The sequence below is a fragment of the Melospiza georgiana genome, chromosome 11 (genome assembly GCF_028018845.1).
Source record: "Melospiza georgiana isolate bMelGeo1 chromosome 11, bMelGeo1.pri, whole genome shotgun sequence".
NCBI classification, from domain to species: Eukaryota; Metazoa; Chordata; class Aves; order Passeriformes; family Passerellidae; genus Melospiza; species Melospiza georgiana.
In genome coordinates, this window is record NC_080440.1 from 13061519 (window position 1) to 13085682 (window position 24164).

Genomic DNA, 24164 nt, shown 5'->3' on the forward strand with positions numbered 1-24164 from the left:
GACAGCAGATGCTCTTTGCAAAAAGCAAGATCTGTCCATTCTCTGGACTCTTTTTAACCTACTCTTGTTCACTTATTTGCTTATCTGTTGTAAAATAATTGTGTTTTCAGAAGGCTTCAGGCTTTCTGAGAGGGTATCTAGAAATTGTGATTATCCTTGAAATGAATTCTCAAATGGGTAAAAATCACTGTGTCTTCAACACTATAAATAATTTGAGGTTTAAATAAAACCACTTAGTTAAAAACCCCTCTAGAAACAGATATTATCACATACATTCTGGCAATGATGCAATTGTCACCAGGTCAATCAGCTGCTCAGGATACTTTTCATCAAAATCTATATGATAAATAGGGAGATATGCTTCATGCTTTTTATCACTTCATCCCACTGTGCTGCACCAGAGCAGATGATGTTGAGTTCCAAATAATTTTAGGGATTTTTGTTTTGGTTTTCTTTGGAAAAGAGAGGGTGCTTATTTTTTTTAGACATCTCCCTTTTTTACCTTCATCTTAGGTTACTGAAGAGTAAATGAATACACCCCTTTGCCATGTTCCATGATACCTTTAAATATCATGGGTATTTAGAAAATGTTCATCAGAGAACTGAGCAACTGTTTTGTTGTTGTGCTTGTTTTGTTTTGGTGTTGTACCTTTAAGCTATTGCTGGAAAGTGTTCAAAACATTGATGGGTTTCTTCAGACAGAGAGAAGGAAGAGGATTGCTAGAGAAGCATTGTGTTGGAGAACTTCAGTTAGAATTGTAACCAAATACTTCAAATACCTCCATTATTTATAGCGATAAAGATCTTCAGTAAAGCTATTTAACTAGATTAAATTGATGCCAAAATAATCTCCCTGTTATCTCAGACACCACAAAAAAAGAGTCACCAGGAACAGGAATGTGGTTTAACTAGGTCACCCCTTTATTACACTTAAGAATTATCAGATAATAGAGCTTGTAGACTTCACTCATACTTCTTTAATCCCTCTGGGGAGAGCCACTGTCTACCCCAGAGGTTTCTCATGTGCATCCAGCACGAAGGCTGCTCTGGCTGTGCTGGCCAGGGGCAGATTCCCCTGTGTGATTCAGTTCCTCTCTTTCCTTGAGAGATGCTCCCTCTCGAGCTGTTCCTGATTCTCAAGAACCTCAGTGAATGTTCAGCTGCAGCATTGCTTGTTTTCTTCTGCTCTTATTGGTCCCATCCTCCATTTCTGCAGCTGCTACACTGCTGAAAGAGAGAACTCAGAAAAGCCCAACTTCTCTATCCTAATGGGATCATCAAAGGAGAAATATTTACAGATATTAAAAGATGAATCACTAGATAATGCTAAACATTAACATAAAGTATTACATTCATCCTTTTTCTATATTGTAAGAGGAATTTTTGCTTTGAGAGGCAAAATAACATGCTGGTCCATGATAAAAAAAAATAAATCTGTGTTCCTCTCAGATTTATATATATATATATCCATATTTTTAGGCCTTTGTGAATGTCAAATACATTGTAAACCCCTATTAAGACATTGATTTTAAAATAATTTGTCACAATTTTTCACACTGCAAAATAAAATGAGGCATCTTAGAGAAATGAAATATTCTGCCTTTGTCAGGAAATGAGAATATTTATGATTTATTTTAATAAAGCTACAGATAGGCATGTCATATTTTAAAGATTAAAATGTTATTTATATGAATGAGTTGAGCCATCTTTTTATGGGTTGTCACTGTGTGAGTTTAAGTAAAAGTTCTGTTATTTTTAAGCTGGAAGAAGAGAATTGTTTTTATGTCAAAACCTAGATAACCTAGAAAAATTATTTGTATCACAGTGTATTCAGCTGTAAAATTAGTTGTAATAATTCTTACCTCTGTGTTGCAAACACATTTTATCACAAGAAACAAACATTTAATTGCAATGATTTAAATACAATTTAGCAGTTGCAATCTGTCAGTTAAATATTTATTGTTTACTGCTTAAATAATTGGGAAGCATAGTAATACACTCCCAGCAAAACAAAACCACTGGAATTGCTTTGATTCATACACCAAATGCTATATTTTGAGAGCTGTAGAACTTTGTAGTAGGCTTTAAAAAAACCTTTCAGTAATACAGTATTAAATAAAATTACCATGTGGGCTTGGCTGAGTGCTTACATAATGTGCATAATCACCCTGGCCAAGATTCCTTTGGAGAATTCTGAGAAGGTATTTTTAGATAAATTTGTACAGTGATGCAATCCTTCATGAAATAATTAGCTACAAAGTCAATTTTTAGAACTTCTCAAGAGATTTTGGGAAGAGCAGAAGACACTATGTTACTGATTCATCCTGAACTTGGATACTGAGACAAAATGTCCCAGTTGTCTCTTTTCACTTGTAGGATATAGTGCCAAAAGTGTAAGTGCACTTGGCCAAAATGCAAGGTCTTCTTACTCCTTGAGAGCATTTTATTTTTCTTCTCAAAATGTGAAATTAGAAACCTTTCCAGTGCTTTCAGGGCTGCAGGTGTACAGAATACTCTGGCCAGAGGCAAAGCTGGTGTTTGGCAGAGTTTTTTAGTTCACTGCTCTATATTTCATCACATCAACATATTGCTAATGCAGCAAAAAGGGTGAGAAGCCATCAAGGAATTTAAAAAATGTGTGTAATCACACTTCCTCAGCAAACTAACAGCTAGCAATATTTTCTCTTGCATGCAATACACAGAATTATTTCTTACTAATTACCTTGTAAATATTTAAAAAATCTCTTTCAGCAGCAAATGAGTAAAGTGGAATCGTAGGCAGCATCTTGCATTACATATACTGTTCTAAAATACTTTAGAAACCTTGCTACTCTGATATTATGGTGGTGACATCAAGCATTCAAGAACAACAAAATACCCCAAATTGCATTTTCACTGATAAATAAATTCAACTTTATTTCACTGTGTGTTTTATGATATTGAAAGGGTTTATTTTACTGTATCAGAAAAAGGATATTTCTAGAAGTTGTGATTGTGATTATTCTGGCAGCCCAAAACATTTTTCTGCAGCACTTTGAATTAATTAGTTAATTTTATTTGAGCTCTCTGTATGTGTAACAAGCATGGGAGCAGAAAAGTCACACACTGTTTTTTCACAGTGTCATTAGAGAGATGGTTATCTGCAGCACTTGTGAGCAGCAGCAGCTCTAGGGTTGGTTCCTAATCACTGTTGCTTCAGTTTCTGATGCTATACTAATTTAAATCATTCTGATTGCCTTGAGTTTCACAGGTGTGTGTATTATAGGACCACATAATTTTCTTGTTGTTGTTGTTATTGCTGTTGTTGTTATTGTATTGCTGCTGTTGTTTACACAGATCTGCTTCAGACAGACATTTATTGTGCAGTTGAATTGTGCAGCATCATTGCACAGTGAGTGGAATCCATGTTAAGAAGCCATTCACATGGGTACTGCAGACATAATTGATCATTCTGCTGCCTTTTTACCTCTTCAGTTTATGCTGTTTACCATTAGTCATAATATTGGTCTTGTTCAAGCTTTGAGCACCTAATTGTGAACAAAAGAGAAGTCTGAGACCCTTAAGTTATAATTTTATTTTTGCTGCACTTATGGTACACAGGTTCTTTGTTTATTTTGAACAGGTAAGAATAGATGTCCTAATAACTTCATAATCAGCCTGATTACTTTTTCCTTAAAAGTTCTCAGAAAATGTAGTAAAATGGCTTTTACTCTCTGATTTTACATGTGGCTATTCACATTCCATTTATGTCAATACAAAGCATTCATTGGCCTTACTGTCCTGAAAACCTTTTTAGTTTACTCTTCTATTAATTAGAAATATCTGAAGTAATATTTCAGCATGTCTTTACATTGGGGTTTATTCTGCTAATTTTTAACCTGATTTTTTAATCTGTGTCATGACAGTCATTGCAAATGGATTGAATCTCAGTTTTGCCCAGTGGATTCCTGTGGGGGTGGAAGTGCAGAGTGTCACTTTTCCCTGCAGCTTTACACAGCAGGGGCACAGGGTAGGCAAGGCAATGTGTGAGTGGAGCTAAAAGCCTTTCCCTGAAAAACAGTTGAAAAAATACTGAATATGTTGGCAGCGCTCTCATAACACTTTTCACATATTCTCAGCAAGACTTGACAATTTATGTTATAAAATTTGATAGACTTGGGTCATAGCTGGATATGGTATCACTTTTTCCTCCTTCTGCTCTTAGGAATCCAGTCTTTTGCATGGTATTTTTACACAAACCTTTTCAATGAGAGTGGCTTCTCTTGCCCTTAGCAGTCAGCTTCTGAAAGCACCACAGGCTTGGTACATGAGCCCTTTCCTGCTTTAAAATCTGTTTCTGTTTGTTCTCTATTCAGAGTTTTTTGATTCTTGAAGGATCTGTGTCACAACCTACATCTTTTTTCACTGGTGATAATCTGGTCTTGAACTTATCCTACAACTTTGTTCAGACAAATGCTTTAACTTCACTGAGATTGAAAATCTTAAATGGAAAAAGTAGGTAATGCAGATATAAAATAATATATATATTAACACTGGAACTTTTGTAATTCTGGATCTGGCCTGCTTGGTGAAAATGGTTATTAAGTACATCAAACAAGAATAGTGAATGTCTCCATTATAACACTCTGAACTCCCAAGCCAAAAGGATTTTCTCCATCTGACATGTTTTAAACAAATCCTTACGTTCTACTGCAATGTACCCCATGACAATAAGACTAAATATAGTTTAACGCTTGATCTCAAATGCAGTGCTAAGTAGCCAGCTATTAGCAAAAAAGTAAAAAACTGTAAAAACTGGGTGTCAGATATTTCTGATGCTGTAATTGGGGATAAAACTGGTAATTCTTACAGTCCAGCATCAAAAAGAAATTAGCTATCTGTAAGGTGTCTCTATTAAGCATATTAAGACAGTGGTGTGTTGCTATCACCATTTCAGTCCATACTGAAATATATAACCAATATATTGAAATGAATATTTTATTTAGCAATTTTTGTTGCATACAATGGAATCAATGTAGTAATTTCAACTTAAGGTATATTTTCTATATGATACAAATGGGAGACCTGGGCTTGTATTTAAATTGTAAAAATTAAAGCTGAAACTCACTAATCAGACATTAAAGATGGTGAAAAATGACCAGTGCTACTAACCAGAGATTTGCAGTTTCTAAGGTCTTATTTAGCTGCTGAAGTTTCTGATTCATGTCTGGTTTTAAATAATTATTATGGGGAAGTATCTTTTTAATGAGTTATTTCCTGTTGTAAAAAGGAAAAAAGGGAACCTTCCTTCTTCCGTTGCTTGTCTGTTTTTAGTAGGCCCTGGCCTGAGATATCCTCAGGCAGCTTCAGTTTCAGAGCTTTAATTATGCTTTTTAACCCACTTCTTTGTGTCTATGTTCTTACATACTTCTATGTAATTACCCAGGTTAGTAGTAGGACTCAGACAAATACCTTTAGCATGACTTGAGCCTATACATTACTGAGTATGCTGTATTATTACAAGATATTTCCTGCGCTTCCAGCCATACTTTTAGTTCTCAGAGCTTTAAAAGACTTCAAAACCACGAATTCTAAATGCCCAAAAAAAGTCAGACAGTCCATGTTCTATTCAGCATAGCTTTGTTTAATCACAAGTGTCAGAAAAGTTGAAATTTGGCCTCAGTAGTTTAGATAAGTGTCTGCTTGGCACTTGGAAGTGCTGCCTGTCTCTGTCTGCCAAGTGTCCAATATCCCAGCTGGTGTTTGGGAGGCTGTTGTCCTTCAGCTTGTGAAGAGGGAGGCTTACTCTGAGCTTTAGCTTCTTTCAGGGTAAGTCAGTCACATTTTGTCATCTTGCAAAGCAGCAGGTGTAATGGTTGTTCGTACCAGTTAAATAGTGCTCTAATTATAAAAGGACTGAAGTGTCTGTAAAGCTTCTATGCTTAGGTTCAACGCTAAAGTACCAGACCTATGTCTCTGAAAAGATTTACATAGAAGTTGCTTTGCACTGCTGCAGAGAAGTCAGAGTATTAATTTGTCCAGCAATTGGTTTTGTATTTTCCCTGGGTGGCATACTGGATTTAATGAAAATTTGGAAAATAGTCAATACCCTATTTTCTGTCCTGTGAGGGCAGACAGGGCCTGAACATGAACTGCTCTGGGTTACATGTTACAGATGATAAGAATTCTAAGTTTAATTCAAATTTTAAATGTAAAGCCATCATGTGAGTTAAGTAAATATAGATGTGAAAAAGAAAAATATGCATACTTTCTTAGGAATATCCATAATATATTCATATATCGAAAAAATATCCATACTTTCAATGGAAACTTGACTGTGTCCCATACATTGCATGGAACAGTCTTATCCTTAATGAGGTACAACCTAAAAAGAGTTAAATGCAGAGTAGCCAAGCTTTTCTGCAGTGTGCTATCATGCACACTCTGAGCCTGCATGCATCCTGTCTCTCACACTTTCCAAGACAAGTCATACACTATAACAGGAAAAGAAAAACATGCTTATTAGTCCATTTGGAATTTTAACAGGGAAAAATTTGTGTTCTTCAATGGAGGCAGGAAACAAATCAGCAAAGCCATGTTAAAATGTAGTTAAGAGTAAGAATATAAGAACAGATTACATTACAGGGATGTTATAAAAAGAAAATGCATAATTAAAGCACTCAGTAAAACATAACACTGCCCCATGGTGATGCATTCCAACACCCATAAGGTTATGATTATCATACTTATTTAGCATTTGCAGTTGCTGGTTTGTTAACATACAGCAGTGTTTTTGTTATCTTTCACTTACTGATGAGTGCTTGCAAACCTGAGTGTCTTAACATAATTTTTTTTCATTGGAGTTTTCTTGGTGTCTAAAACCTTCCTGCACAAGCAACAAAGAAACCTGAATTGAATATTATTGTATATTTATACTCATTTAAGACAAGAATATAAATTATTTTGGAAATAATTAGCATGATGTTGTTAGTATTACACTTTTAAACGTGGAATGAATAATTAGCATAAATTAATACAATTTCTGCAAGTCTATTAAGTCCACTTCCTCCATGCAGCTGTAGTACTGGCAAAAGATCCTTCAGAGCAATAACAAGTTAAAAGATCCTCTGGCTTGTGGAAAAAGGACCCTTCTGTCAGAACCATACTTGGTGGGTGTGTTTTAACAATTTGTTGAAATTCACTCATTTCATTGTGTGGATTCAAGAAAAGTGCTGCCCTTAAAAACGAAGCAGTCTCAAGGTTTGGCTTTCTAGCAATAGCCTTGGAATTTTCTTTTCTTTTGCAGTTGGATAGTTAGTGAAACAGTGCCCCAAAGTATAGCAAAAGTTTAAACTGAAACATTGCAAAGGAATCTCTCCTAAGTATTTTTCTAGATGGCAAATCAATCTGACTCTTTGGCTTCTTTTCACACCACTTATGCAGGATGCAGGTATCTCTACAGGCTTGAGCTGCTAAAAGCAGGTGGAACAATGACAGTGAGGTTGAAGATGATTTTTAGAGACTCCAAGGTTGGAACTTGAACTTGTTATTTTTTGATTTCAGAAAAATATTTAGGTAAGATGAGACAACAGGAGTGGAATAAAGGAAAACTTGCTGAAGATGGTTTTTAAACAAAGTAAAAAAGGATTAGTGAACTTAATAAAGTTCTGGAAATACAGGCTTTACATGGCATTTCAGGTTTTTTTGTAGCTTGTGATGACTTTTTTGTTATCAAAAGTCACCATAAGGATTATTACAAGCATGGGATTCTGTGGTGCTTTCTCAAATGCCTTTTGTAGCTACTGTCCAAGACTGTCTTCCTCTGTGGTAGTGTAAATTGCTTTATTGTAATATTTTGGGGTTTTTTAATAAGAAAATGCACCATTTCTATAAAGTCATGATTTTATGTAAACTTTTATAGTCACTTAAAAGATTGTAAGTGACTAGTGTAATTTCTTGAACTTCAGGGGTGTGTGAGGGGAAGTACAGTGTTTGCTGTCCAACATTTAATGAATTGTAACTTGCCAAATAGCACATCCAATATAAATTGTATTCCATGGCAGTTTGTGATTTCTGAATTGTGCAGCAGTGGAAATGGTAAGAAATTCTTCCCTTGTCTTCAGATGATGACAATTTTCAAAGAATGTGTAAAAATATTGTTCTAATGTGAAAACTGATTTTATTTGGAGAGCATAAGGCCAGAGCTGGCTTAATTAGCAAACATTTTGTTAATCCTCTGTTAATGCAACTCAGGATTGAAGCATTGAATTCATACAGGAAAACCAATTGCAGTTGCACTGCTTTTGTTAAATCTAGATTCATTCCAATAATTCCTTCGTGCAGCCTCTGGATAAACTTGGTGAATTCTGTAGTCTGGAGAATGCAATTCTCTCAGATCATTGCCCTTTTCTGTTTTCTTAAATATTGTCTCAGAGAATAAAATCACCTGTTATTAAAAATTATGAAGAATAGAACTAAAGGCCTGCCTCATGAAGTTTTCAGCGTTTTTTGTGGAATTATTAGAATGTGGAATTGAAATGTGGAATTATTTTCAAACAGTGGGATTGCAAGAAAAAGAGTTTCAGTGTCATTAAAGACAACAAGAGGCCATAGCAGAATCAAACCTAGAATGTGGGTCTCTAGATTTTAAATTTTGTGCTTTTAGACTTATACCCCAGGATAGCTCCAGGACAGCCTGCAGGCCTTATATCTGCCTCCTTTTCATATAGGGAAAAATCCTATCCTATTGAAAGTGAATATTCTGGAAATATTTCAAATTCCATTAAATGAAGAGAGATTGAGAAGAAAATCCAAAGGAAAGTAATAGCTATTGAATTGTATTACACCTATATCCCAGAGCAACAAATCTTACTATTTTTCCTCATTTGAACCTCATTCATGAGAGTTTCATTGTTAACTTGATCCAGATGACAGATGAAAGCATAGTTCCCTATTGCCACCTTGCTAAAATATTTTGTAAAAGACAGTTTTAATATTACAGTTTTACAGTTACAGATTGCTGTTAAGCTATTTAGTCTGTTACCAGTCAATCAAAGACTTTCATTTCACTTTGGTATATCCTTCCTTAAACTCAACAGATTTTTAGGAGGACCAGAAATATCTGTCAGTTTTCTTGCAGTGCTAGGTCATAAATTCTTTGGTAAGTGGGTTAAAAATTCAGTTTCACATACCATTCATGACCTTGACAGCTTAGCAAATAGTGATATTGAATGATCAAAGACAAGTGTTTCAAGCCCTAAGGGTTAATATACCTGTGCAAGTAGATCTGAGCTGCTTTTAATTCCTTGATCATTCCTTTATTTCAAAATGGATGCAGTATTTTTTGAATGGAGTCAGTAAAATTAAGAGAAAAAAAAATCTGAGGACACTGTTTAGGCTGGAACTAATAAGGCCATGCATGGTCTTTAGGAGATAGAGTTAATTAATTGTTGCATTTTACAAGTTCACATGTTTTTCTTTTCTAGTATAAATCCAAATTAAAACTTATTCCTTCTCAGGTGTGGGAAGGCCTGTTGTTCTCTAGACATTTTCAGAAAGAACTGTTGGCTGAGCTGTGGCTATGTAAATTTTTTGAAACCCCATTTTCAGGTGTGAGAGGAGAATGTGAATACAAGTTTGACCTGTGCAATAGAACTATTTCAGATAATAGTGCAGTGTAACCAGTGGTGCACATTAGATAGTGAACAGTTTGAATGCGTGTGTGATCACCACACTAATTTTCATTTATTGTATATTTCAAGATTCAATTTCTTGATCATCCAGAAACATCAGTATTGAGTGATGTTCTGTGCTTTCTAAAGAAATGTAAGAAAAGGTCTTGGCTGTCCTTGAATAGGAGCTTTTCAAGCGTGCTGAAGGTGTTGCAGGAAGTGATGGCATTGCCAGGTCACTGTGTGCTGTTTCCCCTCTCAGGCAGCCCTGGAGCAGTCCCTGGATGTGCTGCTCTGGCACCCAGACCAGGAGGATTTTCCTCTGACTGATAAACCAGTGTCCCAACACGTACACACCTTGCTGTGTGCCTGTATGTAGGTGTAGGGGTGTGAAGCCCTGGGGTCCTGAACAAATTCCAATGTGGTTAATTAATTCTTTCCTCAAATAAAAATATAGTTGGCATTTCAAAGCCTCCTAAATATCAAAAGCTGGGAAAGGGAGAAAACAGAAGTGATGTTACAGATTTTTGTTTAGAAGGATGTGAAAAGGATTGTATTGTTCCTCAGGACAGCTTTACTTTGGTTCTTCTCCAGAAATCCTCCTGCTTGTCCTCCTCAAAAATCTTGCTTTTAAAAGTTTGAAATCATAAGGTGTTTGTACTTGTTAAGCCAAAGCTAAGCATACCTGGAAAATACAGGTATTTTCAGTGTAGAAGTATAGCACTAGGACTAGCTAAAGCAAAGACAAACAGAACATCAAAATCGTATCTGCTATCAGTTAAAGAGCTAACAAATAAAAACAAAAAGCTTTTTAAAGTATTCTTTTGCCAGATAAGTTGCATCATTTTAAGAAATTGATGGCAGTTACAAGTCTTGATGAACTTTAGATGGTTTGATAGTTACTTGAGTGGAAAAGAAATTCTCATTTCATATTTCTCGTATATTGTGCTGCCAGTAGAGGCACACCAAAGGAAGGCTACTAGAGCATTAACATTTCTTTGTGCACATTTTACTGCAATCTGGCATGCAAAAGGAAGAAACATAAGAAGTAGTTTATTTATATTTCAGCACCAAATTAGAAAGATGACATCATTCATTTACAGTTCTTATCCCATGACATGCCTAATCCCCAACACCTCATTACAAAGGACACTTTTAGGATTGCATATCTCATCTTGTTTAACTTTTGCATTCTTTATGGAATAGTTGAAAGGTAGGAAATTTAAGGCTGTTCATTGATAAGAAAATAAACTAATAAAATTTTAGGAGCTTCCCCAAAGAGGCAGGGTATGACAGTGTTTATAGTAAGTGGCTTATTATTTGTCTATTAATTCTCCATCTTTTCCACTCTTTTGTTCAAAAGCCCTTCCTCTTTGAATCTAAAGACAAACAGACAACCATGGTGATTCAGACTGAGATGATCTTTTTATCAAAATCAGTAGAAAGTCACAACTGAAATTCATTCAGTTGCTCGCTTCCATCTTTGTATTTGGGAGAAAATAAAATATTTCCAACTGTGCTGGTTCTTCTCACTCTGTACTGAGAAAATGCTCTTAGAATGCCCTGGAGATGCTCAGAAAGTCTAATAGTGCACATCTGACCTGTGATGTTTTCTCTGTTTTGTTGTTGTGGATTCCTTGAGGATTTGGTTGGGTTAGTTGGTTGTTTCTACTGAAACTGATTACAGCTCCCCTCCTGTAAAGCAGTTTTCTCTGATCCTTTATTGAGCATCATGCGAAGTGCTTGAGAAACATTGTGACAACTGAAAAAAATTAATTGCTGAACAGGTACATCAGGACTTCCTAGGATTCTGTGGCTGTTTTCCTGCCATTAGACTGTGTTATACTTGAAATATTATGTAATATGAATATTTAGTTTGCTTGTTTTTTTTCAAATCCCTTTTCAACTTCAGCAAAAAACATTAAAGTTGGGGAATTTAATAGCAGTCTCTGGGTTTTACATGAAAATATACTTGCCAGTGAAATTTTCCAAACAGACACTTCCATATAGAACTGTTGTTGAAGGAAAATCAAATTACAGCAGTCCTGGAAGTAAATCTACCACATCCTAGCTATGGGACACGAGTTATCTCATGGGCACTTGGCATTGGAAGGCAGTTAGACCAGTTAATATGGGGACATACTGAACAAATGAGTTGTGTTCAAATTCATCTGCTTCTCTTGGTCCTTTGGAGCTCATTAATCTGGGCAATGTGTTTAGCTCCCATCCTCAGTGGGGTTGCCATGAATCCTCCTGCTTTGGAGCATGGCATCAAGCGAGCTAAGACTGCTATCTTTCCTTCAGTCATCTGTGTGGTATTAATTGTATATGCCTCCAACTGATTATTTTAATTTTGGAAGAGATCTTTGTGAGTTTACACCATTTTTTTCTGGGCTTTGTTAGTGCAAAATTAATTAAAACTTGATAGCAGTTTAAGAGGTTTGCCTGAGAGAGTCTTCAGTCCTGGTATCACAAAAAAATAACAACTGTATCTATTGGTGTCAGACTATTGGTAGAAAGATATTTTTGGTGTTATGAGCAAGGTTTGAATTATTCAAGTCTTTGTATTTCATGGTATGGAATAATTGTAATAGTGATAAAGAGCAGCATGGTATCTTGTTATCCCATGGTGACATAGATTTTATTATCTGTACACAGCTGTAGCTGAAGTGTTGATCTCTTTTTCAAGATCTCTATCTTTAACTTACTTCCATTCAGTAGTGTGTCAAGTTCCATAATCACTTATTTCTCTAAGTGCCTGTGTCTCTATCACTTAGTTTTCAGATTCATTTTACTTATTGTTTAGCAGGGCGATCGTGGTGTAGAATTAAAATAAATTACCTAAAATAGAACTTTTAGAGCTATTCATGGGGGTTGCTGACATGCCTTGGTAGCCAACTGTAAATGTTTGAGGTACACTTAATGCTCCTTTCAGAGAGATTTAAGAAGTCAATTGCTAAGACATAATGTTAGACTGGAAAAATAGGAAACAGCTCTAAAATAATACATTTAGAAAAGCTGAATGTCTTTGCCTTTCAAACACATTATCTGTCATCATTTACTTTTCTGACTTCTTCATGTCATTCTGTGGATGTGAAAGCTGAAACAGAGGATGTGTTCACATACTTGATTTCTCTATTTCTCTTTCCTTTACTTTGTGAGCCAGCAGTTTGGATTTCTATTCTTAGATCCTTCAGCTCAAAAAAACTCCCAAAAAACCCCCAGAGCTGAGTGATTCCTAAAACACTGTCAGAATAATACATTCCAACATGCAGTAAAATTGTCTTGCTTTACATTTTAAACAGACACAAAACAGAATGAAGCTGATGGCAGATAACTATGATGATGACCATCACCACTACCACCACCATCACCACCACCACCACCATCGGTCTCCTGGGAGGACACAACACAACCACAGACCCTCTCCAGATCAGGTTGGTCACCTCTTTCTTCACCCTCAGTTTTATAACTTTGTTGCTTTGCTATTTCAGAATAAAATAAATTTTCCAAAGTTCTAATAAGCAACATGCGTTCCTTGAACTGAAGCTAATAGCTCTGGTATTTATTTCCATCCTGAAATAGTTTAAAATTTTGGCTTTTTGTCTGGAGCCTTATTTTTCTGGAGTAGAAAAACAGTCTGTAGAAACAAGTAACTCATTTTCAGATGAAGGAGCCTGAGCATAAATTTAACATTGCTTTTATATAAAAAATCATTTTTTGATACTAAACTAGGTTATAAGTTCATAATGTCTGGGTGGAAATAAAAGTGAAAAACAGGGATGAAAATATAATAGGGATGTATGATAGACTACTTAATTGGGAGGAGGAGACTAAGAGGCAAATTACACTTTTTTTACACAGTGACCAAAGGAATTATATTAGTCAAGAGCAGGTAAGAATGAGAAAACATGATTTCTTGGATACTAACGCAAATTGAAAAACCCCAAAACACAAACTATAAACCTGAACAACATAATACATAATCCTTTGAATTCTTGGAACATGTTAAGAACAACTTTTTCTGTCAGAAAGAGGAGAAGGGAATTAAGGACTTGCTGTCTTGGTTTGGTTCTGTTTCTGATTAACAGAGATAAGTTGGCCGAGTTTATAAAAGAAGGGAAAATTGTATGGAAATATCTGTAAAATAAAAAAAAATTGGCTTTCTGCAAGGAACGGAAGGATAAAAAAGCCAAAGTGAAGGCAAGAGATGTGAAGAAACAGGTAATAACCACCACAGTGTTACTGAAACCTAGACACTGTTTTCAACTTATTTAAGAAACCTGCACCTGTGAAAGAAATTTGAGGCTCAAGACAATGTAAGAGAGTTAACATTTAGTCAAGTGCTTTTCAATGCATGGTAACAGCTTATTCAGGGAGGAGAATGGATAAGAAGCATAATGAAAGTCAGTATTAAAGCATATTCAAGAACATTGAGATGTTATATGAATAGTGGAAATAGGTGCATGATTAGAGATAGAGCACATGAAATAGTAGCTATTTTACTAGTATTTACTAGCGCTTGTACTCAGCTTTTTTCCTAGGTGATAGTTTTGGGCCATTCTCTAAAAAAGAAGGCAGGTCCAGCATACCCATCCTATATTTAGTCTGCTTAAATTTGCCAAGGAAAATTAAGTCAAGCAAATCTAATTTGATAAGGAACTGGTTTTGTGGTTAAAGCAGAAAGTGATTGCTCTTAATTCATCAGGTGTTTTACGCTGTCCCACCAGATGTTTGTAATATGCAAATAAATATATAATTTTGCAATGTAATTAATAAATAATGTAAAATTAATTCCAATAATAAAAGCTTTAATTAAAATTGTGTTTTTTAATTTAAATAATTATGAGATTGCCATGACATGGGTGTGCAACCTATAGACAAATTTTCTATTGCTCATTTTCAGGCAGGAGGGCCAGTTACAGCAGGATTCCAAAGAGGTCTGTCCTTTATCTGACTCTGTGGAGTATTTATTTAGAGATTATTTCAGTGGTGAAATAGAAATGCCATTAATATTGTTGGTCATGTATAGAGATGTAAGAAGCTCCAAGCACAGCAGGAGCAGTCAAACTGCTCAATAAGCTGCTCCAGTCTTGATAAACTAGAGAGAGTCTAGAATTTGAAATTTGAGATTCAGCAAAGACAAGTCACATATGCTATTGAGGTAATAGCATGGAAAAAGGAATCTGTTATACTGGAGGTATAATATCTGGAATACCATTGCAGTGAAGGTGGATCTAATTCTAGGATAGATATAATACTGAAGAAGAAGCAGGAAGCAATTATTCTGTTCCTTGGAGCACTGGAGAGAGCTCATCTGAAAAGCTGTTTACAGTTCTGATCTCCATGCTTTAGGAAACATAGACAAAGTAGAAAGGGACAGAAGGAGAGCAACAAGAATGATAGAAGTTTTAGAGAACATGACCTGTGGGGAAGGCTTAAAGAACATGGTTTGTTTAGTCTAGAAAGTACCAAAGGGGAGACATAAGTCTTCTAATACATAAAATGTTGTTGTAAAAAGGACGATGATCAATTGTAGTCCAGTGCCCAATGGAGAAAGGCTAGGAGCAGTAAATTTAATTTTGCCAGGAATAACTAGGTTAGTTTTTAAAAAGAAAACTTTTTCACTATGAGTCTAATGAATCTGTAAGTGGAAACACAATGTGGACATTCTTTCATATACATGTAATGGAAGGTCCTTTCTTGGAGGTTTCTAAGAACAGGTTAGATGAATAGAGCTTTGTTTCAGCTTGTGTTGGACTCAGAATAGGTGTTCCCCTGAAGTGCTGTCATCCCAAATTTCCACAGACTGTGAACAATGGATTAGCCCAGCAAATGTTTACTTGTAAAGAAAGCAAATAGGAGATTCCTAGCAAAATCCTTGCTGAAATAACCTTTGGGAACAGCACAGTCAAGGGTAATAATGAGTGAACTCTAGACATTGCTTTATCTTACATTTTTCAATCATGGATTTTACTTTTCTCTTTACTTTTTATGTTGTTATTTACCCCTCTTTACAACATTCATTTGTGCAGCAATTTGATTGCTGTGTGCCATAGAAACCTGCATTTCCCATTCAACATTACACACAGATTCTAGGTATGTGACTATAGCTCTTCAGGTATTCACATTTTTTAATGATTATATTTTTGTTATAACTCTTAGCTAATTTCCTATTCTGCTGTGGGCAGCATGTGGCAGAATGACTCTAGTCTTAGCGAAGAACAGGATCTCTGACTTCTCTTGAAGGAGCTTGTTGAGCCCCTTTTTTTAGATACAATGGATATGTTTTGCTCTTTTGGCTGCTGCTAGGGAACAAAGACAAATTTCCAGACACTTATAGCCTTTATTCCCTCTTTTTTTGCTCTCTAGGGAGAGGCATAGATGGGTGACCTTTTTTTGCCATCCTTGTCTGGACCGAACTCTGGTCCAGTTGTAAGGAAACTTCATAAAGAGTAGGAAGACTCTCTCATCTGCCCATACAAATGGTTTTTTACAGTTGGTCATGATGTGATTTCTGGTTATTTTGGTACATCTGATTTTTATTTGACATAAATAAATTTCAGGAGATTGAGTGCTGCCATGTCAGTAAGATATATTAACAATATTTTACTAATCTTTAAAAAAACAGGAAAAAAAAGATAATTTTGCAGCTTTGCACAAAAACTTAAATTTATTCTCTTCAGTTTTGGCTTGAGAGTTGGCAATCTTTCTTAATTTCCACCTGGAAACATTTTGGCAGTCAGTGTGTATCCTGAAGTGCGGGTGTAATACTCCTAGAATGAAAATGAGCTGAATAAGCATTTTGCTCTAGCTTCAGTTTCCAAGGAGTTGTAGTATGTAGTCCCTTGTAGAGTGCATTACAGTAATCTAATCTGGATTGTTGCATCCAGGAGTTACCTGAAACAAAAAAAACCCCACGTCTAAATAAATTGGAACTTCCAGATTTAGCAGCTATCTTGCCCCACAGCACAGACTTTCCCCCAAACCCAACTGTCCAGCTCCCTGCCTCTTGTATTTTTCACCTCTACATAATTTTTCCTTAAAACCTTTTTGCCTTGGCCTCAGTTGCCCACATCATCTTTCAGTTTCTCCCTTTTATAGAAAATGTTTTGAAGGAAGTGCCTGCTTGTGTCACACCAGTGACTGTATGCTCTCTTTGCTCAAGCAAATTGCTGGTGGAGGTTGTTATGAATCAGCACATTTGTATTCCCTGCCACAGCTGCCTCACTGGGCAGCCCTCCTCCTGTCAGTTGTGTCCTTTCAGTACGGGAGCAGCCCTGTGAGTTACCAGCCAGCAGAGAATTCTGCCCTGCTAGCCACAGTTCTGGTCAATTTGTCGCCTCTCGCTCCCTTTGCTTTTCTGATCTCAGGAGCCTCTCAGTCCCTCCCTGTCTGTTCCCTATTCTGAATTTCAGGCTCTAGTCACCCATATTCACTTACTGTTCATTTCTCTGGGGATTTTTTCCTCCCTGTTCAAAGTCCTTACAGTCCTCAACTTGTATGACCAATCTCTAACTCCAGGATAGTCTCCGCATAATGAACAGCAATCTTTGCTTATCACCCAGGACTTCTTCAACTTCATGAGAACATAAAGATGTGGTTCAAGGTTCTAAGTTCAAGATTCTGCTTATGGACTGCTTAGTAAAAAACTTTAATTGATTATGAAATTAAAAGTGGCATTTCTACAGGAAAAAAGTGTAGGTAATCTGGCACGAGTATGTCTTAGATTAAGTTAGTATGATGGCATTCTCAATAGGAAATGAGGCTATTGGAGAGGTCATAGGGAAGAACTTGATTCTGCATTAACACAGTGCAGGACTGGAGGTATAATATCTGCATAATTTTCATACTTTAGATTTTATTGCCAATCCTGATGATTATAACAACTGTCAAATCTTCTTACTTTCCATAGTACTGGAGATTTTTAAAGAAATAAAATGTACAGTGTTCCTAATCTCCTAAGAGTTTTCTGAATACCTGAGTTGTAGTGGATTCAAAGCTGAATGCTTTACTCTTTGGTCACCAGGGCTACAAATATATTTTGATTTTGTTTTATGAGAGATTATGTGCTCATAGAAAATAATCAGATTTTTAGAAAAATGTGAATATCATAGGGCGTGCTTTAGGAACTTGAATGCTTTCCAAAAAGTTGGCCCTATTCTTAGAAGCTATAATTGAGGATGGAATGTCACATGGTGCCTAAGCATGTAAAAAGATGTCCTTTTACATCTTTTAATCCTGTCTGACTACGCAGAGATTTTTTTTTCCCCTACTTAAAACATTTTTGATGGCTCTTCTACAAGATTTAGTGTTTAGAAGTAATTTGTTGCAAACTCACCAACAAGTTTTCTGTTCCTCTGAGATCTCAGCGAGAAGGCCTAAAAGGTAGTTCAATGTTTCTGAACTATCCTCCTATCTAAAGGAAAAGTCCTCCTTATCAGGACAGAGATGGGGCAGGGTGCATCTCTGGAGCTTCCCTTCCTCCAGTCACAAGGCCAACTGTTCCAGAATGAGCCTTTAGCTGTCTTACTATTAAATGTGCCTCATTTTAAACAGACTTTTTAAAAGCATTCTTTTCTTCATTTGAGAAAAGAAATCACCTGCAGTGATGTGTGAAACTTGACAACAAACTGACTGTTGCCAAGTAGGTGTATGTCACTAAAAAGTAACTTTTTGAAGAAGACCATGTGCTCTGGAAAAAAAGTGTTTATTGATTTGTAAAGTGGTGACTGGTCTTGGCAACAGGTCTTTATTCATCAGCTGGAACTGCTAAATATCCTTGGAGTTGCTGAAAGATGATATGTGAAAAACTCTGAACAGGTCAGATGGGATTTTTTTTGAGGTGGATGACTTGGAAATCAGAACCACAGGACAGTCAAACAACGATTATTATTTTAGTGTCTGGATCCTGATCTACAAATCACTGTATCGATCCATATGTAATTTTAGGGGAAGGGAGGGCATGCTGCTTTGTGTATTTTGGCAGTCCTGGTCGTTAGCATAATGCCTTGTATTCTGTGGCCACCCTGGAAAATTGCCAACCTCAAACTCCTGAACAGGCCTCAGGAATATCAAAAGTGAGATTTTTCTTTTAAAAAAAATCAACACAAAACGAAACAACAAAACCTAACAGCCATAAAAACATAAAACAAAACAGACTATTTTAGCTAACGCATTAACCATGGTTATTTGAAAAGCATAAAATTCTTCAAATTTCTTTAGACTGTAAGTAGAAATGTCAGTCAGAGCAGATGTTTAGTACCTGGAAAAACAACATCTCTTGTTTGGGATTTTTCTGCATCATTGAAACATTGTCTTTTAGTTGTTCAGGAAAAAAGCAGAAAAGAGAAAAGAAGGAGAAAACCAATGACATTGTCCTACATAAAAGGAGTGATACGATATGGCTCCCTAATGCACTAAGTTGGAATGACTGCCTTCCTCCCTGACCCAGATTTTGTTTAATATTGTGTGTGTTTCTTTATCCTGTATGTTTACACATTGTTTTTAGGCAGGTGTGAGCTTGCTCTTGTCTGTTCCCCAAATGGATGTGAACTTGTTCTGCTGGTGCCTCAAGCTGCAGGGCAGCACGCAATTGCATTAGCACCGAGCTGAGCCGGCACTAAGCTCATCGGAGTCACATGGATTTATTTAATTTAGGAATTTGGGCAGGGCGAGGTTTGCTTGTCAGTACATTCAGTATAAACAATCTCAGACATATCCACTGTAAATAACTAGTATTGTGCTGAATTAGTGTTTTGAGAACTCAGAAGTGCAGTGCAAATTAGTCAGATAAATGCTTTCAGATTTTTAATCTTTCATCTAATTTTTCATCTTTGCTGCGCATATTATTCTTCTGGAACAAAGAACTTGTGATTCATATCACACATTGTTCAGACTTGTTGAACTGAATGCAATAAAATCCTATTTGTATCATGGTCACCTTGAAAACACCAATTTTCCAATTAAGTTGTATGCAGTTTTCATAGCGATATTGTTTACTATAAGCAGCTACTGAATGACAAATCTCTTCTAATGAGGAAGTAACTTCTGTCTAAGCATTTCTCAAAACTCTGTCAGTGTTATCATGTGCTTATTTCAGTGGATATAGGAAATTTTGCCTGACATCTGTCTAGGTATTTCTGTCTACTTTGTCCTAAGAAGAAAACTGAAATAGCTTTCCACAGAGGCTTGGCCACATTTTGAGGTTTGGCTTCAAACCTAAGTGTTATTGTGAGTTACATTGTGCTTATGAAGGAAGAAAATAAAGAGCCTTGAAATTTGGAAGAATATCTCTGACTCTGAAGGTATCTTTCAGGAATACTCTGGTTCTTGATTTTGATTTGCTGCCGTTTTGCAGTTAAAAACATGGTGAGCTACTCAAGATTTCTCACTTGAAAGTAAAAGCCAATGGAAATTTGGAATATTTATTAAAGCTTTTATTATGACTCTTAATTGCAATTATACTGTAGCCAGGCTGCTTTTTAAACATCTTTTAATGACATAAAATTTTTAATTTGCAAAAAGACCAGCTAAACTGGAGTTATATTAAAAATAAGAAGTAGGAAATAGGTTTTGCTGTCTTTGATACTTTGGGAGATGGATTTTGCACATTGAAAAGTTATACCTCTCCTTTGCTTACAGAAATTAATTTATTTTATATTTTGAGGTTTAATGAATGTGATATAAATGTACACACACTGAGCAGTGTGTATATTTATATATATCTATATTTATATGTTAGCTTTCCAGTCTTTTCCACATATGGAAGAATTTTTTGAGATCATGTTTAGCTATAGAAATCTCTCCCCTTCATTTCCCCTGAATGTGTGTGTTATAATATACAACACTTATAGAGAGGTTTACATTTATCTTACATTTCTTAGCAGAAAAATTATCTGCCACCATCATAGTCTAAAATAGGTCTTTAGACCAAATGAGAGAGCCAAAAATGCATTTCTGGGAGACAGTAACTTGATAACAAAAGTTGCATATCTGGCACTGGTTACTTAAGTGAGATAGCATGTCACAGGCTTTGACTACAAAGGGGACCATAAATTTTTGCATTGCAAATCTGATTTCACGGACCAGTTCTTGTAAGAAGCATTGAGTTTCCGCTTCATCTAGTGATAAAACTTCAGAATGCATGAGTATCTGCTGAAACATCTTATTCATGTGACCACTGGTCTGGGTGCTGTAAAGTAAATGGTCAGAAACAACATTTCACTTTTCCCCCATGGCTGTATTTGTGATTGATTTTAACCCAACTATATACAAATAGAACAAATGGTGAGATGGGATTTAAGGCCATTTTCATAACTGGGTGATGCATGGTCACTTGTGACCCCTTCTGTTATGGATAACTTTGAAAATAGACCTCTGACATAAATACATATTGCTGAAGCAATTTTTAAGATTTATTCATCTCTTTGAATATACAAATGAAACATAAAATAAAGACCTTTTAAAGCTCTATGCCCCAAACACTTAAATGAATCCACTGTTAGTCTTTCCACTTTTTAGCTAAAGGCTCAGTTCTTCAAATTATTCATGCACAAAACTCTTCTGTAGTCAATTGTTCTGTGCATGGAGAGTTCATGTGATTAGACCTCAGCTATGTTTGCTCCCAGAAACTGAGCAGCAGATGAAAGTCTCTCTAAGCTCTGAAAGATTCTGATTTTTAGACTAAGTTCTTGATTTGAAAGAAATGTCATTGCATAGCAGGTAGATTTCTTGGTAAAAAGGGGAAATTCATATTTGTAAATGTAAGTATTTGCTGTAAGTAGGACAATTTCACAGTTCAGAGCCAGCAGTTACATGTTTAATGACCCATTAGAGGCCGTAGATAATAAGGAGAGCAGTGTAAATCAGTCATCAGAAAGTTAGTTGCAGAGATGAGCAGGTTATTGCTAGATTTATTTAACCCAAGTTAAGACATTAATTCTCAGCATGCAGAACATGAAAGGGAAATGTGATGAGCCTTGTCAGGAAGGGTCTCCTATTGTGGGAAGAGAGCCAGAAAAGCTTAACTCATCAAGTTTTTAATGTTGCCTCTATTGCGAAAGTTAGAAGGAGATCAGGACTTTTTGTTTTTTTAAGAATAGGTTTTATAAAGATACTTGCATGCCAAAAGAGTGCAAGGGCTTGTGCTCTGACACATTTTCATGAGGTGGCCACGCAGTAATGCAGTCTCTTGCAGTCCTTGAGTGCACCTACAATAGGGTTTTGGTTCTCATCAAGAATGCAGATTCAAATCGAGTCCTGGTCATTCACACTTCTTGCATATGGTTCATATCCAGAGGTGGTACCCCAGGTTCCTGTTTGATTCAACTTAAATGAAGCATGCATTCCTGGAGGTCCTCCAACACTGTGAAATTGCTAAAGGAAACCATTCTGAGCAAGATTAATTCAGAATACCCCCCCAGACAGGTGTATTGTACAGAGGTGACTCTCAGGACCACTGTAGTGCTGTAGATCTGTTGCTGTTGGAACACAAATATTACCTCCTGCAGCTACTCTGTGTTCACCAGTGATCAAGAATATTCTTCATGCAGAATGGTCATGACTGGGATGACAATTTCTGGCATCTGATTATTAAAATTTTGTAGCTAGACCTACTTGTGCAGACCATGATTAGAGTTCTCCTTTGTTTGTGACCTGCTGTGTGAGGTTACCTGAAGGCCACTGTCTCAAATTTACTGCTGACCCTGATGAGCCTTGGAGAATTGATGGCTAAGAAATCTGCCTGCAAAGTTGCATTGAGATATATACTCCAGTAGCAAACCAGAAAATGTCTCTGTACATTTCTACATCTGTGTGTAATGTTTTCCAAGCATTGTTTTTGAACTTCCTGATTTTGATACTTTGAAGCCATTTTTGAGGTTTTGTGGCAATTGGATTAGAGCAGAAAATCACATTTTGTTATAGCAGATACTTGTTTTTAAGATAGTAGGCAATTATTGTAAACAGCAGCACAGACATTAAAAAAAAAGAAATAATAAAGCAAAAGTATGAAATAAAATCAATGGTTTGTAAAAGGCCGCAATAGTATTTGAGATTATGCCACTTTACTATAAATACAGGTCCAAATTAGTTACTGGGATGTCTGTCCTAAAAATACAAGGCATTCAATATTTTATACACTCGGAATTGTTAGCAATTTTATGACAAGTGTGTGTACTAATTTCTCAAATCAAATGGTATCTCTCAAATTTTGGGTGTTTTCCTGTTTCACTTGTCAGTAACTGAGATTTTGCTTTGCAGTTTCTGTCATTGAATTGCTATTCTTGACCTTATAAACCAATGAAAGATCCAAGTTTAAAAAGCAGTTAATGTACACAAACATTAATGAAAAATTGCTTGATTGCAGTTTATTGTTTGAAAGAGCCATAGATTAATGATTCTGTAGGATACACACACTGATATGAAAAACTAAGCTTACTTCTGGAATCCTCTGTTCCAATATTAATAAATGATAAGGCGTAACTGCAACTTTTATTTTGCTTCACTGTGTGTCAAGAATGCAGAAATAAGTGGTGAATTTTATTTTTCTGAGAATTCAGTGAAGAATTCTGTATTCTCTCCATTATCTGCTTGCACTGAGGCACCAAACTTTAGCTTCTTGGTATAATACTTTATTCATGGAACCTGTCAAATTTACAGTCCTGATTCTTAAGTGCTTTTCATCTAGTGCTTTTGGGTACTTGTTCCTATCCATACAGAAAAATTTGTAACTGGAAGTTAGGATTTACACCAGTTGAGACTGGTTTTGAGGTTATTCTTAGTATTAAAAGTTTAAAATACAGTGATGTTTGCTTTTTTTTGGTTTTAAAATTATTTTTATTCAATTTCATGTCAAAACAGAACACTGCTTAATTTTATGAAATTGCTAATCAAAAAATTGGAAAATATGTAATCAATTTTTATATACAGGATAAGATGGGTCATGGCACGCATTGTCATTGAAACAGATGTGAGGAAAAATGATGGAAAAGGATTTTTATTAATTTATTAGCTGTTGAAGGTTAAGTGGACTGTGATCATAATGTGGACTACTCAATAATTTCTTCATCAAATCTGTAATTTAAAAATTAGTTTGAATGTAATTAACCATATCTTTTAGAAAGTGTCTTAAGACTTGATATGAAATCTTCAAATAATCCAGAAATTATAAATTGCTGAAAAATGTCCTGTATTTGCAGTGTAACAACATTCTCTAAATCTCTATCTAGATGTTTTTTACTAGGGAAAAGATTTGTCTCCCTTTCTTTAAGTTACTTTATAATGATCAGAAAATCTTTTAATGTTTTCTGAGAGATCATTTAAGTTGAGTCTCCTGTTTCTCACTGCCAAGTTTATTTTTCAATAATTTTCTAGCTGTTTCCTGATCTGTTTACAGTCTGTCAAATATTCACAAGGGTGTGACATGAGGACCAGATGTGAAATTCCCTTAATGGTCATATGCTACTGTCTAAAGATGCAGCAAAAATTCTGAGTTTTTTTTCTCTGCCTGTA

At 35.8% G+C, this 24164-nt stretch overlaps 1 protein-coding gene across 12 annotated transcripts in view; it reads left to right on the forward strand.

The window, feature by feature from the left end:
• ERC2 (ELKS/RAB6-interacting/CAST family member 2) overlaps nt 1-24164 on the forward strand; it is a 404073-nt gene that overhangs the window by 269770 nt on the left and 110139 nt on the right. For all 12 annotated transcript variants that reach the window (XR_009115064.1, XR_009115063.1, XR_009115065.1 and 9 more), the window contains one exon: nt 12956-13087. Coding sequence is in view for 1 of the 12 variants with exons in the window: in XM_058031993.1 (XP_057887976.1) it covers nt 12956-13087 (132 nt within the window). In the remaining 11 variants the exon portion in view is untranslated. The remainder of the gene's footprint in view (nt 1-12955; nt 13088-24164) is intronic.